This window comes from Henckelia pumila, chromosome 1, assembly GCF_033568475.1.
Source record: "Henckelia pumila isolate YLH828 chromosome 1, ASM3356847v2, whole genome shotgun sequence".
Lineage (NCBI taxonomy): Eukaryota > Viridiplantae > Streptophyta > Magnoliopsida > Lamiales > Gesneriaceae > Henckelia > Henckelia pumila.
In genome coordinates, this window is record NC_133120.1 from 100,098,453 (window position 1) to 100,116,567 (window position 18,115).

Consider the following 18,115-nt stretch of genomic DNA (forward strand, 5'->3'; position numbering starts at 1 on the left):
ATATTTTTTAAAAAAATGTTATGTTTGGTTACAAAAATTTTCTTAAAAAACACTTTAAAAATGCTTTTTTAAAAGTTAGAATTTCTAATTTTTTGGGTGTTTGTTTCTAATTAAGTAATTAACTATATATTTAAATATAAAAAAAACTTTTTCAATATTTATTCAAATACCAAAATCGTTTTTTTTAAAAAAATAAAAATCACTGAAAACAACTAAATTTATGTAAATGTTTCTAAACATAGCATATTCACTACAAGAATACATGGTATCAGAAACAAAAATTTTGAGACAAAAATGAATTTGTTCAAAAATAAATAAATTAGAGACGGATTTATGATGGATATATAAATTTGTTTTACTTTTAAATAAATTGAATATTTTTTAATATTTGAGATAGAATTAAAAACGGATTTGAGACAGTTTTTTGTATAGCTTTTTATAGACAAAATTAAAGACGGATTAGAAACGAAATTTGTGACTGCTCTAATTCCGTCAAAAAATTTGTTTATAAAAATTAATTTTTTTAAACAGAAACATAATCCGGCTTTAGAAACGGAATAAATCCGTCAATACTTAAATTTACAAGTTTTTTCCTTAAAAAAAATAAAAAAATCTGTACGCGTAATTGGGCTCCCACCAAAATCCCGGGCTCCCACCAAAATCCCTCCCCCTCTCCCGCGGCCGCACACACCTCGCCCCTTTCTTCGGGATCCCCAAATTTTCGCCCCCTTCAATATCTCCAAATCCATCCACTTTCTATTGACCGCAAAGAGCTTCGAGAGTGGTTATCGTGAATCAAAGGTTTACAAAGAGCAAATAATTGGAAGAGGCAGGTCTGGAAAGGATCCAATTTCTGCAATTTCGTAGCAACGGAGACCTAATACTCTGATTTTCACGTTAAGGTGATAAAAAATATTGAATAAACCTTTTTTTCAGATATAATTTCATTTATACTGTGATTATTATTTTCTCATAATTTCTGCAATTTCATTATGGGATTATGTTATTGCATTTGTTCTTGTGATCATATGATAGGTAAATTATGATACTTGTGTGAAATATTGGGTTAAAATTATTTTGTGTTATTGTTGTTATAAAGCTTGTTAGTTGTGTAATATAGAAATCAATATAAATTTATGCGATTAAAACTATAGTTTTTGTGAGTTGCATCGACTTTATGTGTTGCCTTATATCAAGGCAATCTTTTGCACAAATGAAATTTGATTACATTGATAACATATGATTGTTGTATGGTTAACATTAGTTCTAAATTTATTTATTAGATTTGGGCATTGTAAAACCAAAGTTATTATAATTGTTTGAAAAAAGTAAAACGGCAGCAAACAAAAGCCAAACAATTCTCGATTGTAAATGCTTTGAGTTTTCGTGTATATATAGATTTAATTAGGATAATTACGTATATGGTATTATGGCCTATATATAAATGGGGGGTTGGGACCATAAACGTTTATTTGTAGAAAGTTGGAATGGCATTATCTTTAAATTGGGTGAATGAATGGCTTTGTGAAATGCAGAGGCTAATATTTAAGCGGTGTCCACTCTTAATCAATGAAAGACAGTATATTTCGTTATTGTGATGATATTCTGATTAAGAATTTGTTGTTAAGAAAATTTCAAAATATTATTGGTTTTCATATTACTTATTGAGACATTTGTATCGAAAAACGACATTAAATTTTGATCAATGTTGTTTGATATATGATAACCAGATTATGTTTTTTTTTTCTTTGTGTAGCATAAAACATCACAAAATTTTTATCTTTATGTGCTATGCACATGTGCCACTCAACCTTATTTAAAAATCATTATTATGTGTACTTCATGTATAGTCAATGACGTCCCTAGAAAAGTAGAAGCCCTAATCTAATTTTTATGAGGGTTTCTATATATAATTTGTTAAATATAAAAATATCATATACTAACTGAAAATTAAATGCAAACAAGTATCATAAGTATCTACTTTGATAAATCAATATGGCGTAAATTTATTAAATTAAAAGAAATGATATATAAAACAAGTTTATTAAGTATATTAGATATTTTCACCAAGTTTTTGTATCATATTAAAATATTTATTAAACAAGGGTAGAATGAGAATTTCTTTTGTAAAACATACTTTTTAAAAATAATATTCTTAATTTATGAAAATACTGTTGGACTTTGGATTTATAGATGGCTCTGCATTTGTGAATGAAAATTGGACGTATTGTGGATTGAGCTTAGTGGAGACATGTGAAAGTGTCTCATACTGAATAGAAAACAAAATGAGTTCGTATATATGTTACTACACTTTATGAGAGTTTAATGTTGGTTAGTCAAGATGTTCTCTCGTGCTTGCTCATATATATATAGATGAGGTGCTTATCAACCGATATGCACTTAGAAGATTTGATTTGCCTGCGAGATCTGGATACATTTAATATTGGACTGATCAAATAAAAAATTCCCCGCCCATTTTTTTGCCGTCAATGTTTTTTTTTTTTATTTTCAAATTATTTTTAATTCAAGTAGTATATTCGAAAAGTTACCTTCTACATGCTTTCCACTTGGCTGACCGTGGTGCTTTAGTTGGCTGACTTTTGGTGCTCCGACTGGCCAACATTTGGCCGGTTTAGTCTATGATATCCCATTCGGGCAGCCCAATTTTTAATTTTTATTTATTTTTAAATGAGCCGTTGGATGCAACACATGGGCAGTGCTCATATGCTGGCATAGACAAGACCCATTTGGCCATTCATACGGATGACATGAGCCTACAATAGTTGTCCCAAGTCATAAAATAACCACGACACTAACTCCTTCCCTCGTTTTTTCTTAACTTCTTATTCAGATAAGTAAAGTTCAAGTACTGTTCAATTCGCTTGTTCGTAGAGACTTTGTGCTAAGCTACTGCATGTTCTCTCGTTCTATCTTGAGAAGAAGACGTCCACTACAAACCTCAAAACACCACCATAAGAGAAAAATCTAAAGCACATTGAAACTTATGACATGCCTCAAGTCAGTCTCCGTTTCTTCTCCCCGCAAAATTATTGTTTCTAACTTGCCTGCTTCTCGATTTTACTTTTGTCTAACAAATATACGTGACAAGGGGAATATACATTTCTGTTTGTTGATTTAGCTTTGATTTGGAAAAATTTCGTAACTCAAATAAAGTTTTGGGCTTAGTTCCTAACCATATATGTCTTGACCAGTCTTGTTTATTTTGGCTAAAGCCCAAACTCAAACCCAAACACAAACCCAAAAATATATGGGTTTAATATCCGAGTCGGATATCCAATTATTAACAGATCAAGGTCACACTCACATGTGGAGCCCCTATAATTTCGCTCCCGCCTCCATTTTCATCTATCTCCATTGATTTATTATTTTTCTTTTATTTTTTTCTTCATATAGATTTCTTGTCCCTTGAAAACCAATCCCAATCTCTTGCTAGTTTGGCAGTTAATCTGATTGGAATATGTTCCGAATCGCTGGTTTTAGCTGAAATAATTTTTCTCGATAGACGTTGCTCGAATTTTGATTTTCGTTTGTATTTATCTATTTTCCCGGTTGACAAAGAATTTGCGGATTGTTGGATTGATTATCGATAGATTTGTGATCGGAGATGGCATCCGGATCGCCTACGTTGAATAAGATCGAGAGGGCACACCAGCTGTACCGAGAAGGCAAGTATACGGAAGCACTCGGTTATTACACCGACGCGTTATCCATGGCGAAGGCCAAGCCACAGAAGATTGCCCTCCACAGCAATCGGGCCGCGTGTCATCTTAAGCTTCAAGATTTCAAAAAGGTACCCCTTGTTATTCATGCAAATTTTTTTGATGCTCCGGCCCAGCTTTTATTAACCTTAATTTGAATTACGATTTTCTTCTTGTGTGAGTAGAGAAACTCCTCAAAATTCGTGTACGATGTTGACTAATGGGAGGAGAATAAAATGTGTGACTGGGGAAGTTAATAGTAGTTGTGCTTGAACTTTCGTAATGATTATACTCGGCGTATTGTGTATGTATATGTATGACAGTAGTTGAGGAAGCACTTAAGATGATTGTTCCATCAAAAAGTTAAATTATTTGGCTGGATCATGTGAGTTTTTCAGTTTAATGCCGATGGAGCTTGGCCAAGGCTCGAAGCCACTTTAAAACATTTATTTATTCATATTGCTAGCCAGACTCGGCTTCACAAATTGATTATTGTTGGTCCATTTCTTTTCTTCTTTTCAATTTTAATTTTATTTTCTCCCTTGGGATTTGTGGTCGTGTGTTGCGATTGGTGAAACTTGACTTTAGAACAATTATAATGGAGAAGAGTGGCAATCTACCAATTCTGAGCTGATTGGGCTTAGATTTGACGATGCTTTGGGTGGGGATAGGGTTAGTGTTGATCAGCAAAAAACTGTTGAGTTTTACCAGTAGAAATGACTGTTTTAGTCTTACAACAGTTTTGTCTTGTATTTCTCTGATATTTATGACATGTATACTCTAAATCATTTGAAACTGTCTACTGTGGCATCATTATAAAAAATCGATAATTTTCCGATGATGAACACTTTTTAAACCTCTACTATTTTTAAAACGAGATGTGATGTAGTAAAACTATATTCACTTGCATAACTTGCCAATGAGGGTTGACAGCTGACTGCCAATTAGACACGTAGGGAATTAACGAGGGAAATTTGTCATGTCCTTGAAGGTATTTTAGAAGCCAGTAAAGGTGCATTTAGGAGTCCATGAAGATTTGAATGGAACTGTGACAACTTTGAAAGCTTGACTAGTGAGAAAAACAGGTTTGGCTAAAAGATGTTGGCCCCAATTCGTTGTCCAATGGATTTATCGTTGCTTAGCAGGAAACTCAACAACTGCTATCTTGATATTTTCCTTTTTTATTATACCTTTTTTTTCTCCCAAGAAAGAGTTATGTTTCTTGGTTTTTGGTGGTTTTTTGTATTAAGTTTTTTTGGTGCTTTTTTGTATCAAGTTGCTTCTTACACATTTTCCTCCATATTGTTGCCCATAATAACTTATATGTTCTTTTGTTGGAAGAAGATTGATTATTAAAATCATGATTCATTGGGAAATATTTGTTTTTTTCTCTTGGACATAAAGATTATCAAATACTTAATATTAATCTTCAATCTCTGCAGGCAGCAGAAGAATGCACCTCAGTGCTTGAGCTTGACCAAAATCACACAGGAGCACTGATGTTGCGAGCTCAAACCCTGGTCACCTTGAAGGAGTACCATTCAGCCCTTTTTGATGTCAACAGACTTATTGAGTTGAACCCATCATCGGAAATGTACAGAAACCTCCAGGCCCGTCTTAAAACTCAACTGGTGAGCACTCATTTTTCCTTGATTATGCGTCCTTTTAGTTAAAATTTTTATTCCAACACCACTTCAGCATTTCACAAGGCATGGACTTCATTTATATACGGCCGCGAAAATTCTGAATTTGTCATTTTCATTCTTCTGGACTTCTTTTGGCCATTTTCGGTGTTGTCAATTAAAGATTGTGTGTTTTGTTCAAGGAAAGTCACTTGCTCCTATACCGGAAGATGAGGCCGAGATTGAAGAAGATGATCATTCTTATGAAACAGAATTGGAGGAAAAGGACTACGAACGAGAAGGTATTAACAAGGTGGAAGAATGTGAAAACCAAGAAAAAGATATGGTTGACACAGCTGCAGGAAACGAGAAAAGTAATGAAATCAATAACCCCATTCCCTCCTCTGAACTTGAAGCCTCCAGAAATCACAATATTCAAAAAAGATCCAACAAACAATCTGGATGGCAGACTATCCCAAAACCAAAAGGACACTCTAATCTTGACTACTCCAGATGGGACAGTGTTGAAGATGACTCTACTGAAGAAGAAGAAGACGAAGATGAGGATGAAGATTCTCAGCCTCAGTATCGATTTCGTGTTAAAACTGTGGGCGTTAAGGCAGTCAAATAAATTTCTTATGACCCATCGCCTGAAATTGAATTCACCTCGACTCAATTTTAAAAGTAAACCTAACCTGGGATGAGATGCATAGCATGATATCGTCGACATCGTTTGGAGAAAGCTGCATCCTGTTTCAAGAATTCGAAGGTTGAGGATTTTCATTGGGCCTGCTAACTTGTGCTAGTTATCTGCAACGTAGTTGTTGGCATGCTTAGCTCGATACTCATGCCAGCCATTCCTTGTTGGGAGTAGGAGCTCAACGTGTTAAGGGATCGATATGAGACAGCTCATTAACACTCTCGCAAGGTTTCATACGAGGAATGTCAAGCATTGTGCTCAATCCATCTGAAGATGTAAATTGTGCCCGTCGTATATGTCAACCATTTTCTGTGCTGCTCGTGACTCTGAAAAGATGGTAAAACACAACTATTTGCCCCGTCTTTCTTTCAAATCGAGTCATTTGATAGATTTTTTTTTCTTTGGATTGTTCATTAATAATGATGTACTAGTTAATATGATTTGAGGATATTTATGTTAAAAATTACGATGATTGTGTCTGAACGTTCAATTATTTCGTTTTTTAATTACAGATTTTGATCTTTGGGAGAGAGCAAGGTTCCCACTTATTAGTCACGGGAGATTCTCTGCTACGTCCAAGGAAACATCCTTGATGCATTTGTACGTTCGCTTGTACAAGATTATAAGATCGTCTCATTTACAAATAATTATAATTATTATCGAAATTGTTAAAAAAAAAACAAACAAACGAAAAACCAAAACCAAAACCTTTATTCAATTGAATCAGAGCTGTCTTTTTTGTTTTGTTTTTTTAAAAAAAATTATGATAGTGCTGTCAAATTTAAGGTCGAAGCCATTCATTTCTATGATTTCATGACCGATATGATATCTGAGATTTTGATAAAATATTGTTTCAGTAAAAATTAATTATTTCTTATCAATTGAATTGAATTGAAATCCTCAATATATAAAAATATATATTATTATTATAATAAAAATCTCTAATTAAATAACTTTCCATTATCGTTGAAACTTGATTGAAAATTACTATTATACATTAATTTTTAATAAAACCAAAATTATTTAACATCTTATTCCTTTTATATATGTTTTTTTAGTCGTTAGATGCTTTTATTTTTATCAAATTACACACTTTGTGTCCTTTGATTTTTTAAAAAGAAAATCACGAAAAAGTAACTTACTTTGTAAAATTAATATATTTATCGTGTTTTTGTGACTATTAGTTTACGAAAGTACAATATAGTATTTTTTAAAATTTTACATTTTTTTTTGTTTTTGTTTTTAAAAAATAAACTGTACAAGCATGCAATACGTGCAGCGAAATACTATTATAAAGGTAAAGCGAGTAGACTTGGATGTAAATACCATTTTTTTTTGTTTTTTTTGCCCTTCTAAAGAAACATTTTCAAATAAACAAAACTCTTATAAATCAGTCTTACGTTTCAATTTTATTAGACGATCTCCAACTTGAGTTACTCATAAAAAAATATTATTTTTTATGTCAAATTTATAATTATTTTTTCGTAGTTGATATTTACACTCCATTTTTTGTTATTTACATTCCACTTGTGAGTAAATTTGACACATATTTTATACATGGAATGGAATGTAGATAACATAAGATGAAGTATAATATCAACTCTCATATTTTTTAATAAAATATGAGCAAAATCTTTATGCGTGAGACTTACTCTTGATATGTTATTGTTACCACTTCCATTTCCATCCAATTCCACGTTTTTTCCTTAAAAAAATCTAAAAAATTAATTTGTTATTTTAATGTGAAATTACACAATAGTTTTATTTATTTTTTTATGAAAAAGATGTGTATTGTTATATACTATATAGGCAATTAGGCATCATCAAGAAAAAGACAGCTTATTGATATTACACAATTAGGAAAGATCCGTTGAGGAGGGAAACCTAAAAAATTTCAAAACAAAAGGGCCTAATCTAATATCTAATGCGTCTCCCACCAAACGCAACGCATCATCTCCCACAAATTAATTCATATATACAATTGATTCTTGCATAAATTTCTCCGACACACCTGCACATTTCCCGATTCGATGGCGCAAGGCGGAAGTGGGGTGGCCCCGGACCTCAATTTGCCCGCCGATATATTGTCGGTGATACCGGCGGATCCCTACGACCAGCTGGATCTGGCGCGTAAGATCACGTCCATGGCGATCGCGTCGCGAGTCTCAAAGCTCGAGACGGAGGCGGCCCGGCTTCACCAGAAACTGCAAGAGAAAGACCTCAGGATTGTGGAGCTGGAAGATAAGGTGTCCGAGCTAGAGACGGCCCACGAGGAAGCTGAATTGCGATTGAAAATCACGCGCGAGGATAATGTTCACTTTCGTTTCAAGCTAATTTTGGTTTCAATTTTATTGGTTTTACTTTCTGAATTTGCTGTTCGTTCGCAGATGAAGCTACTGAAGGAGAGGGATTCCTTGGCATTGACAACGAAGAAGCTGGGTCGAGACTTGGCTAAGGTAATTCTTGTCAAGTGTAATTGTAATTTTCTTAAGCAGGAATTGGTGTTCTTGTCCTGACCTGTCTGGTAGATTTAATTCGTCTCATTTTTCTAATCCTTTTTCCCGAATAAGGCAGGCAATGGGTTAATCAACAATCATTTTATGTTAATCAAATCTCCTCGACTATGAATCGCAAATAAGAAAGAATATTGATTTAGGATTAATGCCCACGTAAAAGGGTATTGTCAACTGGCTTTTGAGCTTGTGAACCCCTTGTAGTGATACCAAGATAAGTACTACTTTGTTTAAAAAGTTTCAACTCATATGACCTGGATCGATAATAATTATATATCTAACGTGTATTGGTTCAGTAAGATGTGGAATCTTTGTTGTTTGAATGACATTGAAAGGCCCCTTTGGTGGCGGCAGAAATAATTAATAAAGGGGCAACTTCTATATGGAGCGCATGTGCAAAAGTTCTACTTTAAGAAAATTACTAATGAAATTTAATGGCTTTTCTCGTTTGAGGGGTGTTGCCTTAGCTCGTTTTTTGCTGGTTAACATGTTTTGCTGATCAATAACAGTTGATCTATGAATTTCTGGTTTAGTGTTTGAAGAAATGTTTTAGGATATTAATGATGCACAGAAGCCATAGAGATTATCGAAATTTTATTATTTTTAATTTAATATCTTTAAGGTAGGGATTCTGAGTGGGATGTGACTAACTAGGAAAGATATAGAGATATCCATCATTTGTGTATGAGAAAAAGGTTATATTTAAAGATGTTGATTCTCAGACAGTGAATGTATTTGATGTCACTTGTGAATTACCTAAGCAAAAAATGAATTAGCCAATTAGGTAATATGATCATCCCGTTCTTGATTGTTTGCTATGTACTAGTTACACAAATTGCAATCTAATGCTATGAATAATGACTTGAAATTGGGTATTAAAATTTGAAACACAAAATTGTTTCCGCAGCAATTTGATGATTTTTCAGAACTCCCAATTTTGGATTTTACTTGATGCCTAGAAACATCAGCTGACTAATTATTAATTATCATCATACCTTCAGGTTATTGGGGTTTCGTTGCTATTAATGCTGTTTGATTATTAGGTGTTAGCCCCATTGTTTTTCAGTTTATGAGGAGTCCAATTGACAAACTATTTAATTGTCCTTTTGACAGCTGGAGACTTTCAAGAGGCAGTTGATGCAATCGTTGAATGATGAAAACACACCTGTAAGATGCTGAACTTTATGTGGGTTAGTCACCTCTCTGATTCCTACTTTCTGTGAATCTAAGATCTTTAGCTTTCATTGCAGCAAACTGAAACTGTTGATATTGGCACTTATGACCTAGCTGTCCCTAAGACTCATTCAACAAATGGTAATTTAAAGTTTTGCCCATGTATTATGTGTGTATTTTGCATTTATAAGTTGTATCTTTGCCTATGTTCTTTCATGCGCATGTGATGATTCGGTGTTATCTATGGTTTTAAATGTAGATGAGGAGGCAAATGGCCACCGAAAATATCACTCTTTTTCCGGGTCTACAGACAATTCTAACATAAATTATGATGGTATTGAAACCAATCTTGTTTTTTGTGTTGTTCAACATCTGCGAAACTGCTTCCAAGGCTCTAGTGTAAGTAATGGTTTTGTCTATTATTATTTGGCAGCCTCTAAGCAAGGTGTACAAAGTTTCTCAATGACACGCTACGTATCGCCTCGACTTACGCCCTCTGGGACTCCAAATATGATATCTGCTAGTGTTTCACCAACAAAGTATTCAGCTGCTGGCTCTCCCCGGAAGACATCCGGCACCAACTCTCCTATGCTGCAGTACGATGGACGGGGTTCTCTTTCTGCATGGTTTCCATCAAGCCAGCAATCTTCAGCAGCCAACTCTCCTCCTCGTGGACGCCCTCTCTCAGGTATACAATACTTTTGAAAATTTCAATCTATAGCACTTTGAGATGGAGATGCAAAATTAGTATTTTTTATCAGTTAGATAAATATCTGACCTATCATGTGTATATCTTAATCTTTTTTGCTTTCTCATTTGATTAAAACTTGTAGCTCGTACTCCTAGAATCGATGGAAAGGAGTTCTTTCGTCAAGCCAGGTGAGTAACATTTCAATTTTAACCATAATGTGTTTAGAACTAGTGAGAAATCCAAACTTTTACAAGCCTTGCCAAAGAAAGAAACTCCCCAAAAGTCAGAAATATGAAAGAAATAACTATGACTAGTCTCTTGATCTTTCAAGGATTTGTTGAATTGTCAAATGCAGGAGTCGTCTCTCCTTGGAGCAGTTCAGTGCGTTTCTGACGAACATTAAGGAATTGAATGCACAAAGACAATCTAGAGAGGTATTGCCAAGCCCCTTTATGATACCCGTGTACATCATATCTTAGAATTTTAGCCTCTGTCAGTTGTTTTTCATGGAATGGTTAGTGTTCAAAATGTTTTCTTACCCATTGTTATTTTTCCGACAAACAGGAGACTCTGAGAAAGGCAGAAGATATTTTCGGAACGGATAACGAAGATCTCTATGTATCATTTCAAGGATTGCTTAGTCGCAACATGCGCTAGTTCTAGCGGTACGGAGAAGAATTTGCCGAAACTTGGAATCATTTTTCCCAGGAGACATGGCATGGGATTTTAACCAAAGCAAAGCGCCAAAGCCTTAGCCAAGGTACAAGCTTTCTTGGTTGCTTATACTGGTAATTTGCTTGGTGCAGAATATATGTCGGAATGTACCATTTGTGAGTTGATAATCTCATCAGCAAACAATAACGTTGCCATGTAAGGACATTCTATTGGTAAAAAAAAATAAGAAATTATCGCTGTTTACTTTATGGCTTAATTAAGTTCTTGAAAAGGTGTAATTTTATGATACTATTGAAAATCTGAATTCGTTACATGGAGTTTGATATGTTTTTATAATTGTATATTTTTGTGACCAAAATTCTGCATAATTCTTGACATTGAAATCACGTTATATGATTTGAAATTATTCAATTCTAATTAATGCATGTTAACTATATTAATTTTTTTTTTAAAAAAACTAATTCTTTTAATAAGCTAGACTATAAAAAAATGTGTATTACGAAATCTGAAATTTTTATTCATTATAGGCTTTTTTCACGATAATAATTTTTTTTAGAGCAGCAACAACAACAAAACATAAATCACAGTAAAAAAAACTTATATGCTTCAATTTCTTTGCAATTTATATTGAAATATTTCTTCTTTTCATTTTTCATTCATCATTAAAATCAAATTTAATACCAAAATGAACTTGATTGAAAAACAAATGAATCATTGGCAAGAGTTAATTTTAGTAAGTTTAGTTTAATTCGTACATCAAAGCAAAAATATATTTATCTTTACGAGAAAAAATTACTGATTTGATACATCCATTAAAAATTTGTGATCATGATAAAAATTCAATTTATTTTTATCTTTCTATATTTTCAAAATTATTTATTCTGTATGATTTAAATTACATACTTTTTAAGTTTTTATTACATATTTTACTCATTTTAAATCCTGTGAATAGTTTTTCCCCATTAAAACTTCATATAAAAGTGTTATATTTTTTTGTTATTCATATAATAATACTAAACATGTGAAAAACATTATAATTTGTTGTAAATAAAGGTTTTATTTGTTTACAATATTATTAGTTCACAATATTTTAAATTAGATAATATCAAAAAGAGAAGAATGATTACTTTGTCCCCTGGACTTTTATTTTTTTGTCTGACTTCGCCAAAAACAAGACTATATATTCTTTTCCAAGGAGTGCCAAGTCAATTCCCTTGTTCTTATTTTGACTTTTCGTACCAAAATATAAATTGATGCTTTATTATTTTGGTTTAATGCTTTCTTTTTTGGCTTTTTTTTGTTAGGTGGGAAGCAAGAATATTAATTTATGGGGAAAATTAAAATTTGAAATATTTTTATATTGTTTTATTTATTAAATTATTTATTCGTCTACTATATTTTCTTAATTATTTTCCTTAACAATTAATGGTTGTTAATTATATCATACTAACTTGTGGGGCCATTTGATAAAGGAAAATGTTACATATATACATTAGTTACATATTGGGTTACACACTGCACATGAACTACAAAATTATCCCTTTATTTTATTTGAAAATATTATTTCCAAAATAAGTTAAGAATATTATGTAATTTCAAGTGCAACATATACATGTAGCATTACCTTTGGATAAAACTGACCCGAAATGTGTAGCTCAAATTATCAATCACTGTAATATTTCCACTTTTCTCAAACTAAATATTTTAAGACAAATTAAGTAATACTTGTCATAATTAACCAATCATTTTTTTTCTCAAAATTTAATTCACGTTCAAATATTTTAGTATGTCAAAAGTCCATCTACTTAGAAATCCTCTGGAACATCGGAAGAAATAAAATATCAAGTAAACATATCATCGATAAAGATGTATAACGTGTACTCTGATTATAAGAGGTAAAAATCCATTAAATTTGGTATATAACACAGTCATATATACGTATACTAGTATTTCGCTGAACATCTATTTTTTTAACGAAACCAAAAAAATAAAAATTAAATCTAAAAAATACAAAAAAAATAGCGTTATCCTAAATTAATGTTAAAAAATAAAATATATATATCAATTTTATAAAATCAGTGATATTTTTGTAAATAAAAAATATCAAATGATACAAAATGATTGTCATTTTGGTGAATAACAAAACATATAATGACTAAAAAAAATTAAGTCATATAAAATGACTAATTTACCTAATAATTTTGGTTTTATTGAAAATTATGTTATGATATAACGTTAATTTCAAATCAATTTTCATAATTAATTAAAAGTTAGTTAATTACATCTATATATAATCTATGGTGACACTTATACGAACACTGTTGAGACGTACAAGCCAGTTTCGTTAGAGAAGATAGGAGGATAAAAATACTTTAAAAAAAAACGTTTTTCTTAAAAATATTGTGTTTGGTTACAAAATACATATTTTAAAAAACACTTAAAACATACGTTTTTAATTAAAAGATAGAATTTCTAGTTTTTTAGGTTTTTGTTTCTAATTATATATTTAAACAATCAAATAAAAGCACTTTTTTCAATATTTATTCAAACACCAAAATTGTTTCTCTTTTTTTTTAAAAAAAAAAAAGCACTAAAAAATCTAAATTATGTAAACGTTTTTTTAAGTTGCAACTTTTGTACATAAACTTGCTCAGTATTATCTATCTATTACTTGTGATGAAGCATATCAATAAACCTTGGTTCTTATGTGAAAACCTTTGCAACAATATTGCCATCACATTCTTAATTATTAGATGATATTTTATTTACGTCATTTTTTTAACACTTAGGGATTTTAATAGTTATTTCGAATTTGAATATCACTGCCGGCCAATAACAACTTAATTTTCATTTGTAATAATAATTTGTTGGACCGAGCTATAAAGAAACAACTGCAAGAGTAATCACCGACTAAATTATTTAATTTTCCTATAAAAGAGTACTGCTACGTATACAAACACGTACGGTTACGTATACTGTTACAAGTTTTTATATAATTACCTAGAATGCAGCATTATATTATATATAAAATCTCTTCATTGAAATAGACGGCATTGTTTGGTTTGGTGTATTATTAATCTATGTATAACTTCTCTTATTCAATTTCACATTATTCTCGTCATATTATTTACTATTTATTAATTATTAATTTTATATCAATTAAATCAAATAAACTATAATCTATCTGTCAAATCAAATAATATATTAACTATTTTTTATTTTTTATTTTTTATTACATTATATTACTTATCTATGTATTAGTTATCTTATCACTCAAACCAAACGGTGTATTTCAAAGGTGTACGTATAGCAAATTTCAAATTAATATAACAAATTGAATTACTCAAAACCAATTCTTCATTTCCTTACTTCCAGTCTACTTTTATAAATAGACAAATCTTAATGGGAAACTGTAAATTTGATAATGGATGTTTGTCACTTTGCGATTTTGGTCCTTTATGTTTTCATATTTCAGTTTTAGTCCTGCATGTTCCAATTTTTGGCAATTTCAGTCATTTTTATTCAAAAATGCTTACGTGACACTGTACACGTCAGCTACACATCAGCATTGAATTGGTGCAACGTCAACGCCAAATCGAAAAAAGGACTAAAATTGCCAAAAAAAAAAATAAAGATAGCGGACTTAAACTGAAATCTAAAAATATAAAAGACTGAAATCGCAAAATGACAAATATATTGGATAAAAAAACAATTTTTTCAATCTTAATTACTCCAATTTAATTAGTTCCTATTTATAAATAAAATTAGCTTAATAATTAAATACCCGAGGAACTAAGCAAATTAAGGAAGACTGAAGACTCCTTCAAGTTCAAAAATCTCAGACTCATTGGGCCCTTTAAAAACAAAGAAGTCAATTCTATTGACTTGACCAAATAAACAAATCCAAAAAATAAAATGGCCATTTCCACAGCACCACCTTTTTTGTCTATAATATCACATCGCAAAGAACCTTCCATTTTAATTTTCTTTCTACGTAATTTCAAAGCGAAATTAAAATATCAGTGCCTCTGCATCTTGACAAACAATAAACTCAGCATAGACAGACACTAATCATGGAAGAAGACGATTGCGCCGCGCAGCTTCCGGGGTTTCGGTTTTATCCCACAGATGAAGAGCTAGTAGGGTTTTATCTTCGTCGAAAAGTGGAGAAGAAGCGGATAAGTTTAGATCTTATAGAGCAGGCAGACATCTACAAGTATGATCCTTGGGATCTTCCAAGTATGTGTGATGTTTTGAGTACTTATTAATTAGTTTCTTGATTATATTTCATATATATAATAAGATCATTGATTTTCTTGACTAATTAGGTTTTTTAATTAATTAGAAAATGAACTCACCTCAGCTCAAATAACATTTGATTTGATATCTTATAATCTGAGTTATGAAGCTCAAACAAGTGTATACGTGTGTGCTAGAATATATCAAACAAGTTTGCGAAGCCGCAGTTATATATTTAAACATGATGAAGCTCATTATAGTGTGCGCATATGCTTAAAAAAAGTGATTATTACGAGTTTTTCTTTATAAAATTTTGAAATTTTGTTTTAAAAAAAAATAATTTTTAAAGAATTTGCAAGCATTTTCCGAGTCCAGATAATTTGAATTATATATATTTGAGTCCAAGATAATTTCCTGAGGGTTTTAATTATTTATATATGTTTTTTTCATATTTGTGCTGGGGATTCAGAATCCAAAACCGGCGAGGAAAATGAGTGGTACTACTTCTGCAAAAGAGGAAGAAAATACAGAAACAGTGTCCGACCCAATAGAGTGACGGGTTCGGGTTTCTGGAAAGCCACGGGTATCGATAAACCCGTATACTCCTCCGGAGGTGACTTCATTGGGCTCAAGAAATCCCTTGTGTTTTACCAAGGAAGCGCCGGAAAAGGCACTAAAACCGACTGGATGATGTACGAGTTCCGCCTTCCGCCGTCTTCAATCCATGGCAAAACCACCAAACACAATCTGGATATTGAAACAATTGCTGATCAAGAAGCTGTGAGAAATTAACCTCTCAAAAATAAGTAATTATGGATTTAGAAGTTGCAAACACTACGTACGTTAGACCGTACGTATATATTTTGTCTTTCATCAATTATTATGAGTCTTATTTGTTGTTTAACATATTGGTCGACAGGAAGTTTGGACCCTTTGCCGAATACTAAAGCGAAATGCTTCAAAGAGGAAACCAAGCGTCACAGCATTGAGAGAAATGGCTGCAAAAACGAGTACTGTAACTAATTATATCAATCCACTCGATGAATCCAATTCCAAAACCTGCAGTGTGGAGTCCTCGAACCAAAAGGGTCCAATGAGTTACATTTGTTTCGGTACTGCGCCGAATCTCGGGCTATTCGAACAGCCGAAACCCGATTTTTCTCATGTGCAGAACTTTGCAAACCAACAATATTATGTAGGCCACTTGACCCCTCCAAGGACTGCTGCAGCTGATTCATCATTTGCAAGCTCTCTGTCCTGTGTTGACATTGATGAGCTATTAAGGTATGATGATTGGGAGGATATTCGATCCCTCGTCGACCCATTCGCTCCTGCCGGAGCCGCCGGCGGTGCTGGTTATAGTACTAATCCATTTCGTCTGTAGAATTGTGGTTTTATGATCTCTGCTACGTTGTGTCTCCGTTGCATCTACGGTCGATCGCTTTGTCGAAATCGCCATGCATGTATATAATCATCGATGGAGAAACTTTTAGAGCTGATGTTGTATGCAGGGAGGATCTGAAAGGTTGGTTAATTATGGGAAAAATTGCTTCTTTTAGTCCTGTATGTTTGTCACTTTGCGATTTTGGTCCTCTATATATATTTTCAGATTTCAATTTTAGTCCGCTATCTTTAGTTTTTTTTGGCAATTTTAGTTTTTTTTTTCTGATGTGGCGCTGATGTGTCACCAATGCAGTGCTGACGTGGAGGTGACGTGTATAGTATCACGTAAGCATTTTCGAATAAAAATGACTGAAATTGCCAAAAATAAAACATACAGGACTAAAACTGAAATGTGAAAAACGTAGAGGACCGAAATCGCAAAGTAACATACATAGAGGACCGAAATTGCAGTTTTTTCGTTAATTATGTGATGCATTATATCATTTACTTATTATCAGCAATCTCTAGTGGTGCATGTATACTAACAAAACTCATCGTTAATCTACTTGTCTTTCTTTATGTGGTGCTATTTTGAAACAAGGGCTTTGGCTATATGTATGTCCATGCAAGTCATTCTCAAAATGTGGCTGATATTTAAACATGAGACCAAGTCTATGATTTTAATATGGTATAAGAGTCCAGATTTATTGTTATGTTTTGGACTGGACTCATGACATATTGGTTGGATAGTTAAATCATTGAGAGTTATATATACGGATTTGGATATGCAATCTTTTTCTTAAACTAACTTTTATGGTGGAGTTAGATTTAAATCCACGATCTAAAAAATTTTGAAACAATTTTTTCACTATATATAATGTGTGTACGCACGTGCATGCATGCCATTCCAAAGTGTGGCAATGACACATGATTAGGAATAGTGGTTTCGATTGAGCCTGGCAAATATATATCATTTTTTGCGAATACATAGAATGATAGAAGCGATCATTTAGTCTTTTCAAATATGGATATTGCTGTAAACTCATAGTTTTAGATTAAAATACAACTATTTAATTAATAACAAAATAGTTTTCCATAGAACAAAATAGGTCTTGGTTTTTTATAACATGAAATTAAACTCAACAATATAACAAGGCCCAAATGGAAATATAACTATTAATTAAGCAAGATGTAGAAAATTATAAACGACGAGTTTGTTTGTTTTTATGAAATATGAATAATTAACATAATAATTAAAATATAAAATTTAGAGTGCGGATGATTTAAAGTTACAGGGTGTGCGATGTGAAATAAGAAATGACATCCAGAGTCTAGCTAGGACTCGAGTTCAAGAAGAGGCAAGCCTTCGTTTCCACTAAAAAATTTAATTAAATATTACA

At 32.2% G+C, this 18,115-nt stretch overlaps 3 protein-coding genes across 6 annotated transcripts; all 3 read left to right on the top strand.

Moving 5' to 3' along the window:
• The first annotated feature begins 626 nt into the window (after window positions 1–626).
• Window positions 627–6,783, top strand: LOC140888894 (uncharacterized). Of its 4 annotated transcripts, none has more exons than XR_012152101.1 (5): window positions 627–902; window positions 3,612–3,811; window positions 5,162–5,350; window positions 5,550–6,378; window positions 6,554–6,783. XR_012152101.1 is itself a non-coding variant. In XM_073296603.1 (5 exons), exons 3-5 carry the CDS (start codon window positions 3,626–3,628, stop codon window positions 5,970–5,972), a joined length of 798 nt encoding a protein of 265 aa, XP_073152704.1. In that variant the 5' UTR covers window positions 627–902; window positions 2,852–3,018; window positions 3,612–3,625; the 3' UTR covers window positions 5,973–6,520. The 4 variants fall into 4 exon arrangements, 3 of the variants coding, with proteins under 3 accessions (XP_073152704.1, XP_073152710.1, XP_073152699.1); XM_073296603.1 differs by lacking the exon at window positions 6,554–6,783 and adding an exon at window positions 2,852–3,018 and having other exon boundaries at window positions 5,550–6,520; XM_073296609.1 differs by lacking the exon at window positions 6,554–6,783 and having other exon boundaries at window positions 3,580–3,811; window positions 5,550–6,520.
• A 1,118-nt stretch (window positions 6,784–7,901) lies between these two features.
• Window positions 7,902–11,349, top strand: LOC140875040 (uncharacterized protein At4g15545-like). The gene is made up of 9 exons (XM_073278583.1): window positions 7,902–8,353; window positions 8,429–8,497; window positions 9,668–9,721; window positions 9,805–9,868; window positions 9,987–10,061; window positions 10,161–10,415; window positions 10,561–10,606; window positions 10,774–10,852; window positions 10,983–11,349. The coding sequence occupies exons 1-9, from the start codon at window positions 8,072–8,074 to the stop codon at window positions 11,073–11,075; spliced, it is 1,017 nt and encodes a 338-aa protein (XP_073134684.1). The 5' UTR covers window positions 7,902–8,071; the 3' UTR covers window positions 11,076–11,349.
• A 3,759-nt stretch (window positions 11,350–15,108) lies between these two features.
• On the top strand, window positions 15,109–16,953 carry LOC140888890 (transcription factor JUNGBRUNNEN 1-like). The gene is made up of 3 exons (XM_073296595.1): window positions 15,109–15,332; window positions 15,802–16,112; window positions 16,252–16,953. The coding sequence occupies exons 1-3, from the start codon at window positions 15,167–15,169 to the stop codon at window positions 16,714–16,716; spliced, it is 942 nt and encodes a 313-aa protein (XP_073152696.1). The 5' UTR covers window positions 15,109–15,166; the 3' UTR covers window positions 16,717–16,953.
• The last annotated feature ends 1,162 nt before the right edge of the window (window positions 16,954–18,115 follow it).

Coding starts and splice junctions, on each gene's coding strand:
- LOC140888890 (XM_073296595.1), top strand. CDS start 15,167: ATGGAAGAAGACGATTGCGCCGCGCAGCTTCCGGGGTTTCGGTTTTAT. Junction 15,333..15,801: donor TGATCCTTGGGATCTTCCAA/GTATGTGTGATG, acceptor CTGGGGATTCAG/AATCCAAAACCGGCGAGGAA. Junction 16,113..16,251: donor CAATTGCTGATCAAGAAGCT/GTGAGAAATTAA, acceptor ATTGGTCGACAG/GAAGTTTGGACCCTTTGCCG.
- LOC140888894 (XM_073296603.1), top strand. CDS start 3,626: ATGGCATCCGGATCGCCTACGTTGAATAAGATCGAGAGGGCACACCAG. Junction 3,812..5,161: donor AGCTTCAAGATTTCAAAAAG/GTACCCCTTGTT, acceptor CAATCTCTGCAG/GCAGCAGAAGAATGCACCTC. Junction 5,351..5,549: donor CCCGTCTTAAAACTCAACTG/GTGAGCACTCAT, acceptor GTTCAAGGAAAG/TCACTTGCTCCTATACCGGA.
- LOC140875040 (XM_073278583.1), top strand. CDS start 8,072: ATGGCGCAAGGCGGAAGTGGGGTGGCCCCGGACCTCAATTTGCCCGCC. Junction 10,607..10,773: donor GAGTTCTTTCGTCAAGCCAG/GTGAGTAACATT, acceptor TGTCAAATGCAG/GAGTCGTCTCTCCTTGGAGC. Junction 10,853..10,982: donor CACAAAGACAATCTAGAGAG/GTATTGCCAAGC, acceptor TCCGACAAACAG/GAGACTCTGAGAAAGGCAGA.